This window comes from Puma concolor, chromosome E2 (genome assembly GCF_028749965.1).
Source record: "Puma concolor isolate L17-30 chromosome E2, mPumCon1.1.hap2, whole genome shotgun sequence".
Taxonomy (NCBI): Eukaryota; Metazoa; Chordata; class Mammalia; order Carnivora; family Felidae; genus Puma; species Puma concolor.
In genome coordinates, this window is record NC_141681.1 from 50,762,283 (window position 1) to 50,774,461 (window position 12,179).

General features: G+C 41.2%; 1 protein-coding gene across 2 annotated transcripts in view; it reads right to left on the reverse strand.

Moving 5' to 3' along the window:
- Positions 1-2,309: 2,309 nt before the first annotated feature.
- ZNF235 (zinc finger protein 235) overlaps positions 2,310-12,179 on the reverse strand; it is a 37,758-nt gene continuing 27,888 nt past the window's right edge. For both annotated transcript variants that reach the window (XM_025914941.2, XM_086690004.1), the window contains exon 5: positions 2,310-8,671. In XM_025914941.2, the coding sequence (XP_025770726.1) occupies positions 6,735-8,671 (1,937 nt within the window). In that variant the 3' untranslated portion in view covers positions 2,310-6,734. The remainder of the gene's footprint in view (positions 8,672-12,179) is intronic.

Here is a 12,179-nt window from a genome sequence, read left to right on the forward strand (position 1 = left end):
CTCTGTCTAGTTGAGGAGTCAACAAGACATTTGGGAAATGCTTATATACAGAACTTGGGGTTTCACCTCTCTGGCCCTCTTCCAGGATATTCTACACACTTTATTTTCCAGCAGCAGTTGTGTAGGCCTTGAACAATTTTGTTGGAAAACTTATGATTTTCCATCTACGTTTTAGTTGACCAAAATACTGCAGACTGGACTTGCTCTCTGGGTAAAAGCCATGAAAATCAGGAAACTGACCTTGTGTTATTTCTTTCTTCCAAGTGTTGACCATCTCCAGAATCTGCGTGCCTTTTGTTCACTCTCAAATGCCTTTGGATAGTTTTTCTTGTACTATTTGGTCTAGAACTTATACTTGTCATCTGCTGGAGTTTGGTGCAACAGGGACCATTTGGTCAGCAGATTTAAAATGCTTCTCTCATTCTTATACTTCATATATGGTTACTTGTTTACATATATTTACACACTAAGCAGTTCACCTCTAAAGCAGTGTTTTCCAACTACATCACGGTAATTCATGAGATGTTGCACAGATAACTAATTATAGCAACTGATCAATCTCCAAAGTCTTAAATTTTTTTTTTTTAAGTTTATTTGAGAGCACAAGCAGGGGAGGGGCAGAGAGAAGGAGAGAATACCAAGCAGGCTCTGCATTTTCAGCACAAGCTTGATGTGGGGCTTGATCCCATGAACTGTGAGATCATGACCTGAGCCAAAATTGAGTTGGATGTTAAACCAACTGAGCCACCCAGGCACCCCTGAAATTATTTTGTAAAAATCCTGAGTGTTGGCATTATTACTGTAATAGCCTTATTCTCACTAGAACTGCAATATGACTCTTACGTGAAAGATAATAAATTGGGGTTGGAGCTAGTGTGCAAAAACACTTAAGTCACAGCCTATTTGGACCACAAACTGTAGATTGCTTCATCTAGCATATATTCCTAACCCAGTTTCCTCTTCCCTGCCTTTCTATAGACTGGGAAACATAAACACTCGTGAAGTATTCCTTGCTGTTAGAGATTGACATGAGACACAGTTTTGGGCATTGGGATTTAAGGGAAGTCTCATCTTCTTTCCACACATAGGGGAAATTAAGGTGGGAGAGTGAAAGCGAGTAGGAGTGATGAATTTTAGGTCCTTGTGAGTTCTAAAAGTTATTAAAATGAGAATAAAGAGGATATAGGCTGGTAAAATGACAGTTGGTGATTGGATTGGAATGTTTGAGATTATAGAGGGTTTCTGGTTACTTTCTTGTAAGTAAGATGTTACCATTGGAGTCAGGGGCTGAGGTGATGTGGAAGACAAGACCATTGGTGGCACAGCAGTCAAAGAACTGAGAGTCCAGGTTTTTGGAAGTGGATATAATTTCAAGTAGTGTGACAAGAGTAGTGGCAGGGTAACAGGACTCGTTCTGGAGATAAAATCAAGGGACAAGAAGAATGAAGATTGGTTGATAGCTGCATGAAGGAACAGTGGGTAGTTTGTGCAAATTAATGGGCAGAGGGGAGATGGAGATAATGGTTTGGAAGGGAAAATGAACAACAGATACCTACCCCATGTCCAAGTCTAGTAACTAGTACAAGGAATGTGAGAGAAAAGAGACAATTTGGAAGAGTTAGAATCCTTGGTCGGGGACAACTTTCTTCATTGAAATTTCATGGTAGTTATTAAGAATGCCTCATCAACAGGCAGCTTTTTTCCAGTAAATTGTCCAAGTCTCAGAGCAACTACAACTGCACATCAACTGCAGAGTTTGGTAAACTTTCTCTGACCCTAAAAGTCTATACTCACTAGTTCTCTTTTCATATATTGATGTATAGATTTATATTTATATGTGTACATAAATATACACACATATTTTTTATTTTAATCCTGGATTATTTCAAATATAAAGAAAATACAAAGACTTGACCATTTGTAAACCACCAAACTTCTGTGAATCCACCCAATTTCCACCATGCATTTTAACCTCCCCATTCCTGTGGCCTATCTACACAAAGGAATATATAATATAAAGATTAATTTCATGAAAAAAATGAAAAGTACTTATTGTATATTTCTAAGGAGGTAAATAAAAAACTTTAATAAATATGTCTAACCATATGTCTAAAGGAAATCAATACAAATAAAAACATATTAGGGTACTTATGGAACTAGAGTTTCATCAGAACTTAATTCATTTACCAATTTTTGTAAATCACAAGATACGGAGAGCTTGAAAGGGAATATAAACATTAAAGAAAAGAATCTATTTCAAATGAATAATATAACTAGATTGAATGGAAACAAAAAAGAAATAGACAAAGTTACTTTTAAAGTACTTTATATACTTGGTTTAAAGAGAAAAATTCTTGTAAACAAGTCCTGAACACAGCCAGGTTTATTTTTTGCAATGCTATTGTTTTATTTTTTGAGAGAGAGCACGCACGAGTGGGGGAGGACAGAGAGAGAGAATCTTAAGCAGGCTCCATGCTCAGCTTAGAGCCTCATGCAGGGCATGACCCCATGACCGTAGGATCATGACCTGAACTGAAATCAAGAGTTGGATGCTCAACTGACCGAGCTACCCAGTTACCCCCACAATGCTATTGTTTAGCAACTCAAAACTACTTGCTGTGTATTAAAGGATTGAATAATCAGTAAACAGATTGATGATCGTGGGAACTGATTTCCGACTATTGCAAAAGAAGTTAATATGGAATAGGGACAGACTAGACATACTTATTTGAAGTTGAAGGTATCTTCATTTTTCACATACATACATATACAGGAAGGACTGATACCCCAATAATGATAACACATAGCACGCAGATGTTGGTTTCTAAGTACCATTCCACTCAAAGGAATCAGGTCTTTGTAGAATCTGTGGCTGCAGCAGGCAGTATACAAGATAAACCCAAAATGCTATTAGACCAGAAATCAAGTGTTCATATTGATGATACATATAGAAAAGAGACACAGGGGAGAAGGGAAAGCTCCTGTAATGATGGAATGCCAATTGCTAGATATAGGAGGAATGACGGAGCAAGAAAGCCATCGCTTTGCAATCATCGCAGTAATAACTGATTCAGACCAAAGATATCAACAATAAAACTAGCAGGTGAAAGATTGTAATAAGGTAGTTGTTACACAAAAATCTCCCCACAAACTAGTTATTAATATCAAAGGCAAAACAGCAATTTTATAGTGGAGAAACCTTGAAGTTGTCAGTTTATTCAAATGATCAAAACTAGGATCACTGATAAATATGTTTCCTGGTTTAATGCACTGAGAAGTATGTGTCATTCATGGAACATGCTTGCCACACTGATTTGAATCTAATCATGAGAAATCACACCAAAATTTAGGGATAGTCTACAAAATAGCCCATACTTTTCAGAGGTACTGATTTCATGAAAGAGAAATACCGTGGAGCTGATCCAGATTTAAAGATTAAAGGAACAGGACAACTTAACGACCTGTCTTAAGATTAGATCCTGGAATAGAGAAAAAAAAAAAAAAAAAAAACTGTCATAAACATATTATGGGACAACTGTGGAATTTGAATAAGCTGTAGATTAGAAAACATTATAACCAAGTATGGTAATCTTAAGACACGTTTGCAAATTCCTTGACGCTCCTCTTATCAAAAGGTGGAGTCCGTGCTCCCTTTTTTTGATCCTGGATGGGTTTTTGTAACTGCCTCCTCAAATTAACACTGTAACTTCTGAGGGTAGATTAGACGAGGCCATAGTACTTCTGCTGATTTTTGTTAGGATACTCTGAGCCTCCACGTAGTGTCCAGTCAGTATGAAGTGGCTCTGCGACCACAGAGATGGAAAGACATGCCCAAGGAACCAAAGCTGTGTGGGTCCTCTCAACTCAGGTATTATACAGTTGAATGATCTGGTTGGTCTGTAATCACAGTGGATAACCTAAGGATATATGGGAATTCTGTTCTTGCATCTTTTCTGAATGTTTAGAATACGCTGAAAATAAAGGCTTTAAAATGCTCTCAAAACAAGTTAAAATTTTACTCTAATACCCCCCCTTTTAAAGGTAATTGTATCATACGTATACATGAGAATATTCTACATACATAGCACAGTATATCTAGAGGTATGAATATGATCTGATTACTTTTAAAGGGGACATAATAGATTGACATGCATCTATCTCCTACAAAACTCTGGCCACTCTTATTTGCATATCCTGGGTATTTACCAGTATTAGTAACCATAAGTTTATTTTTCATGTGATTTTGCATAGTATTGCACTGAATAGATAAACCATAAACTGTTTTGTCAACCCACCTGATGAATGCAAACTGTGCTATAACCAATAATGAAACAATGAACATCCTTTCATGCATCTCTGTAAACAGGTTCCCGTGACATATGGTGAGATAAAGCCATCCATAAGCACATCTGTAGGTATACATATTTGTTGGTCCACACATACTGGGAGGGCGCTAACCTAGTTTTCTCATGAAAGATGGTTCTCTACCAGCCATTATAGATCAAGGTCGTTATCTTTTTTTTGCAGTTGTATATCATTAGAACATATTTACTCCAATATTTTGCTAAGCATTTTTTTTTTTTTTTTATAAAATTAAGTATAAGCATCCTGTGTCCACTCCCACTTTCCCTATAATCTTTTAAGCAAAGCCTCTAGTGCTATGATTGCCAGGTCAAAGGGTATTATGATATATATTGACCAGCTAATGGTGTTCGCTCCTAACAAGAGGCACTGAATGCTGAATGCTGTGCAAATGGTAATCCATCTAAATTGTTACATTTAATGAAATTTCAATAAAATTCAACAGGCTTCTTGCTCCATACTCCCTTTGGTGGGGGGCGGGGTGTGACAAAATTAATGTACTTGAAATCTGCTAAAGCCCCTGCCTACAGAGGTCTGGATGGGGGACTTATGCAGAGAGAAGGCAAGCTGACCTAAGCCTAAATGGAAAAAGGAGAAGAAACCAATTGTTAACAATTCAAGTTTACTAAAAAACTTTTTGTCATTAGTAACTACTCAACACTTTTAAAGAGTTAACAGTGAAATCTACCTTAATGGAGTAGGGTCCAAAATTCCCAAGCATATAAATTGTATCATGTTATTAGATTGCTTAAAAACAGTATTTTTCAGTCTATAAAATACAAATTAATAACATTAAATATTACACTGTACAACAGGGCTGACACACTACAAAGAACCAGGGCCAGATTGGGGATGGGGGCCATTCACCAGTGCCATCCCAATTTGCATTATTATGGATGGCAGTATTATGTAATTTTCTGTACTTGAGTATCTCCTGAAATTAATCTCATTAAGGCTACTTGCAGGATTCCTTTGAAGTATGTTATTATGAATTCAGGGTAGGGGAGTAGAATTTTCAAATACAGTAAAACCTTGGACTGCGAGTATCTTGTTCTGCAAATGTTCCACAAGACAGGCAAACGTTTCTAATATGTTTTAACTTGATAGACGAGGGAGGTCTTGCAATACGAGTCGTAGGTGATGCCCAATGTCACGTGATCACAAGTGAGCCAATGGTTCTCTCTCTCTCACCGAAGGATTCCCATGCTCAGATGCTCAGTCTCAGGCTGTGGTGTTCGGCGGAAATCAGTGATTTTTCAGAATGTTGGAAGGTACCCACAACAGGCACTAGTGTATTTTTATCACTTCAAAGCACCTATGGACAGTCCTTTGCTTTTCCATACAAGAGTAAGCTTAAGAAGGCTTTGCTTCATTCTAGGTCAGGCTGCCTACAGATTGAGACCCTTTCCTCTGCTGCCTTCTTGCCAGTTACATTAAATACAGTATATGACAAGAGTTTATTAATACTGTATGTAGCCAACATCCGTGCGACCACATACAAGGGCCCTGTGCAGAAGAAGAGTCCATTGAACCAATAGATAGCAGTGATTCCGTTAGTGACAGTGACCGTCATCCTACACAGTAACCCTCCTTTCTCTTGTCTCCCTCACACCAGCCACTAAGGTTTTCAAAGGTAAGTGCAGGTTAATTTATTTTTCCTTATATTTTATGATTTTGTATTATATTACAGTATTGTAATCATTTTTATCCGAATATTTTTGGGTTGTGGAACAAATCATCCGAGTTATTTCTTATGACGAAATTGGCTTAGGTATACAACTGCTTTGGATTAAGCATGTTTCTGGAATGAATTATGCTCATGTATGGCACACATAAAACCAAGGTTTTACTGTATCTGTCCTAATGATAGATTTTCTCCATTTTGTCCGGTAATTGCTGGGCATCTATGAGCCAAGCGCACTTTTCTACACAGTAGAGATAAAGTAGTGAAAAACATCCCTCCCTACATGGAGGTTACACTGCCAATGACATTAATTTTACTTGTCCATCACTATACTTTTGTTAAAGTCCTGCCCCTAATCTTCATTTATAAGGCCTTTTTCCTGGGTAGACTGGGGTGAATTTTGAAGTGCTTTTATGTTGCATCTCGAAAAATTGGGACATTCAGAATGCTGGCACAAACACTGGCCGTATTTATGGAAAAGGTTTTCTCTCGTCTGTGAAATCCGATTCGCAAAGAACTCAGCACCCAGCTGTCCTTAAAAGAGAGCACTTCACAGACTGCTTGCATGTGAAGATTCCTTGAGGCTTCTGAGTTCTGAAGGAACCGTTCTACAATTACTAGCGTCGATTTTCCAATGGAGATGAAGATGTGAACTCTGACCGAAGGCCACCCCCCACACCTCACATTTCTACAGATTTCCTCCAGTGTGGACTCTCTGATGGTACACAAGATGTGATCTCTGGCTGAAGCCTTTACAACAGACATCACATATGTATGGCCTTTCTCCAGTGTGGACCCGCTGATGTGTGTGAAAATGGGAGGCCTGACTGAAGCCTTTACCACACTGCTGACATGTATAAGGTTTCTCTCCTGTGTGCACCCTCTGATGAGCACTGAGCCCCGCACTCCAACTAAATTCTTTCCCACACTCCTCACATTTAAACGGTTTCTCTCCAGTGTGAATGATCTGATGGACTTGAAGATTTGACCTCTGGCTGAAGGCCTTGCCACATGTATCGCACTTATATGGCTTCTCTCCCGTGTGGACTCTCTGATGGGCTTGAAGATGGGAGGCCTGACTGAACCGCTTCTGGCACGCATCACACTTGAATGGTTTCTCCCCAGTGTGGACACTCTGATGAGCTTGAAGATTGGAGGCCTGACTGAAGCCCTTTCCACACTCTTCACATTTATAAGGTTTCTCTCCTGTGTGGACCCTCTGATGATTGTGAAGATTCAAGCTCCAATTGAAGCGCTTCCCACACACCTCACATTTGTATGGTTTTTCTCCAGTGTGGACTCTCTGATGAGCTTGAAAATAGGAACTCTGACTGAAGCCTTTACCACACACGTTGCAACGAAATGGTTTCTCCCCCGTGTGAACCCTTTGATGGCTCTGGAAACTTGAGGCTGAACTAAAACCCTTCCCACACTCTTCGCATTTATATGGTTTCTCTCCCGTGTGGACCCGTTGATGGCTGTGAAGGTTAAAGCTCAAGCTGAAGCACTTTCCACACTCATCACACTTATACGGTTTCTCTTCCGTGTGGACTCTCTGGTGGGTATGGAGATTTGAGCTACAACTAAAGCGTTTACCACAGTCTCCACACTTATATGGTTTCTCTCCGGTGTGGATTCTCTCGTGGGCCTGAAGATGTGATCTCTGGGTGAAGCCCTTCCCGCACACCTCACATTTGTAAGGTTTCTCTCCAGTGTGGACTCTGCAGTGAATGTTAAGATCTGTGCTACGACTGAAGCCCTTCCCACAACTTTCACATCTGTAGGGCTTCTCTCCTGTGTGAATGGGCAAATGGGCGTAAAGATGGGAGGTCTGGTTAAAGCTCTTCCCACACTCGAGGCACGAATAGGGCTTCTCCCCTGTGTGCACTCTCTGATGAGTCTGCAGGTTTGAGCTCTGGCTGAAACCCTTCCCACACTCGTGACACCAATAGCGTTTTTTTCCTGTGTAAACACTTTGTGGAATGGGCAGAGCTGAGCTATAGCGGGCGTCCTTCTCGTGTGCGCCGTACTCGGAGGACTTCTTTCTCGAGTGTACCTGCTGATGAAGTTCAAGACTGGGGCCATCGTTGAATGCTTTCTCACACTGATGACAGTGGTAGGTCTGCTGGACCAGAGGGGACACCTTTAAGATGTCTTTACCGCAGTCTTCGTTGTGAGGTTTATCGCCATCATGGTGGTGTGAGATACAACTAAAGATGTTAACGTATGGAGCAAATATACACAATTGGTTTTTCATCTGAGTCTGCTTACAACTTCTCTGGTAATTCTGTGTTTCGCTGAGATATATTTTACTCCAAGAATTCTGAACTCTCCCAGCCAGAAATTCTTGATTTTCAAGAATACTGGAATGATCCTCTATAAGGTTCATTATACAGCTGTCTTCCACGGAAGCCTGAATACATATTCCTGCTCCCACTTGACAGGGGGAATCACACTGTTCGGGGAACTCAGAACTCTTTCCTTGAATATTTATCTTGGAGTCTTGATCTTTGGTGAATTTGCTCACGATATGTCTCTTGATTTGCCAACATGAAAACTCTCCCAATGAAAGGCACCTTATTCCTGCTTCGTGAAGAGTCTCCTTCTCGTTTTGATTCCTGCCTCCTGAAGGGATAAAGAGAATAAAGAATCAGGGACAGAGAGACTGACATCAGCAAGGTGGTGAATTAAGAAGCTCCAAGCCCTTGTTCCGCAAAGGAAACATTTTTATTAAAAAAAAAAAAAAAAAAAAAAAAAAAGAGACTAGCTAAAATATCTGAAAAACAAAGGTCTACAGCAAACAATAGAATATCCAGTGGAAAAAAACCCACACATTTAACAGGGAACAAAATTTGGGATCAGCCCAGAGTGAGGGCTTAAGGTCTTCTCAGGTCTTTTATTTATTTATTTTTGAGAGAGAGAGCGAGCATGCGTGCACAGGTGTGGGGTGCAGAGGGAAACACAGACTCTGAAGCAGGCTCCAGGCTCTGAGCTGTCAGCACAGAGCCTGACTTGGGGCTTGAACCCACAAGCTGTGAGATCATGACCTGAGCTGAAGTCAGATGCTCAACCAACTGAGCCACCCAGGAGCCCCTTCTCTAAGCATGCGTCTTTCCTTGGGGATCATTTGGGCGTTCTCCGTACGCAGCTACTTGTAAACGTACTGGCAGTTTTGCTTATGGTAAGATGCTGTCTGAAGGATCCAGGAGCCCAATTCCCTATTTCAAACTGGACAGAGCAGACTTTGTGATAGTCCAACCCATCTGGGGTCTGCTGGGGGACTAGAGACCTGCAGAAGGCTGGGAACAGAGATTCTGTATGAAGGACTACAAGAGAACAGCTCTGTCCTCAAAAAGTTAGGGAGACCGTCTCTGGGAGTCTTTGTATATGAAGGAATTGAAAACCACACACATAGGTTCAGGCAAGACACATGCTCAGAATATGCCTGGGGAGACCCCAGGGTTCAGAACGCACCCTGCACATTAGTGAAGACCTTCCCTGGACAAGAGCTGGTCTCAAAAGATGTTTTTTCTAATGCCCAATTTGCAACAACAACAAAAAAATTAAAGCATACAAAACCCCCAGGAAAAATATGGCCTAGATTGGAGGGAATAAAATAAAATGGCAGAAATGAACTGTCCACGATGGGTAACGCCAATGCCAGAGTCTTTAGGACTGTCCAAAATATACTCAGAGGGCCAAAGGAGCAAGTGACATAAGCAGGAGGGCAGAGTGGGAAGGTCCAGCCCTGCTCCCATCCAGGAACGACAAGTAAAACACCACAGACAAAAATGACTTTGTGAGAACTTGGAAAACCAGTTAAGAAGCAGCAGCAACCAAGATAACATTTAGCCAAATAAAAGCTGTACCGGAAGCTGCAAAACTTCCCAGAGGTTTTGCTCGCCCACCCCCTCCTGGTGAGCGTGTGGGGAGGTTGGGAGGAGGCCGCCCGGGTCCTGGTTCCTCTCTCAGGAAGCAAAGAGCAGAACGTGCTGGCAATGTTCTGACTGATTTGGGGGCTGCTGCTGCCTGAGCACTGGTGGGAAGAGGGGCACGGTTCTGTGATGGAGTTTGCAGACCTGTGGGCACCTGGGGGGAAGAAATGATCAGGCAGAGGAATATAACCAAAACCTGAGGTCCTGAAAAAAAGCAGAGGTGGGAAAAATCAACATGTCCAAAAGCAGCCACACATGCGGGGGTGGTGAGGGATGGGAAGGAATGATGGAACAGACCAGGGTCCAGGGAAGATGCACCCCAGAAAAATGTCAGGCTAATGAAGGTCTTCCTCTGCACACAGCCAGTCCACAGACAGGTGGCTGTCCCCCGACCCCACAGGCTTAATTTTCAACAAAAGATCACAAGGCAAACAAAGAAACTCAACTCATGCAAAGGAGAGTAAGTATCTCTAAAAAACCAAACCTGTAGAAACAGGACTCTAATTTACTTGACAAAGACTTTAAAGGCTTTAAATATGCTCAATAAACTAAGAAATACTGACATGACAAGATAACGACATAAAATCACGAAAATGACACCTGAACACAATTCTGAACCTGAACAATGCAGTAACAAAACTGGAAACTTCACTGAGAGTTCAACAGCAGCCTTGAACAGGCAGAAGAATCCATGAACTTGGAAGCCAGGTCACAGGAAATCATCAAGTTGAAAAAGCAAAAGGAAAAAATGAACAGGGCTGAAGGGACTTCAAGCTGACAAGGGGATGAACTGTATGAGTCCCAGAGGATACGAAAAGGGGGTAGAGAACTAATTTGAAGTAATAGTGTCCAGAAACTCCAAAACTTCCACAGGATAAACTCCAAAAGACCTACGTTAAAATACACTAAAACCAAACCGTGCAAAGTCAAATATCTAGAAAGGAGCAAGCAGAGGGCAGTCCGTCACACAGAAGGGATCCTCCATAAGATCACGAGCGGATTTCTCAACAAAAACCTAGCAGGTCAGAAGACAGTAGGATGATATATGTAAATTAATGAAGGGAAAAAATCAGACAACTGAACATATTTCCAGTAAAATTGTCTTTCAAAAACGTGGGAGAAACAGACGTTCCAAGACGAACAAAATCTGTGGGAGTTCATTTCCATTAGACTTGACCTACAAGAAACACTAAAAGAGTGTTTGGAAGGGTACTGGACAATATTTGCACGTTAGAAAGAAATGAAGTTCTCTGCTAAAGGTAATATATGGAGACACTTAAAAACCTGTATAATTTTAGGGGTGCCTGGGTGGCTCAGAGGGTTAAGCATCCGACTCTTGACTTCAGCTCAGGTCATGACCTCACAGTCATGGGGCTCTCTCTCCTTTCCCTCTGCCCTTCCTCCACTGGCAATCTTTCTCTCAAAATAAACATTTAAAAGACAAAACCTGTATAATTTCGGTTCCTAACTTCACTTTTAATTCTGCTACTGTCTTTAAAATCCTATGGGTACACAATATACTTTTTGGTAGCAATATCAAGGGAAGGTAGAAGTTGTAAAAAGTGTTTTTGTACGTGGTTGAAGTTAAGCTCTTAGCAGCAGTTTAAAACAGATTGTTTTAATAACTTTAGGTATTTAAAAAAATTTTTTTTAATGTTTATTTTTGAGACAGAGCATGAACAGGGGAGGGTCAGAGAGAGGGAGACACAGATTCTGAAGCAGGCTCTGAGCTGTCAGCACAGAGCCCAACGTGGGGCTCGAACCCACGGACTGTGAGATCATGACCTGAGCCACCCAGGAGCCCCTAGGTATTTTTTTTTTTTGTGGTTACCATGGTGTTTACATAAACGTCCTAAAGAACGTACACCCAAAAAAAGAATCAAAATGCATCAACTACAAATAACACAAAAAGAGTAGGGAAGGAAATGAACAACAAACAAAGCTGTAAGACATGAAGATTAAAATCCCCTATCGAGGGGCGCCTGGGTGGCTCAGTCGGTTGGGCGGCCGACTTCGGGTCGGGTCATGGTCTCGCGGTCCGTGAGTTCGAGCCCCGCGTCGGGCTCTGTGCTGACGGCTCAGAGCCTGGAGCCTGTTTCGGATTCTGTGTCTCCCTCTCTCTGACCCTCCCCTGTTCATGCTCTGTCTCTCCCTGTCTCAGAAATAAATAAAAAAAGTTTAAAAAAAAAAAATCCCCT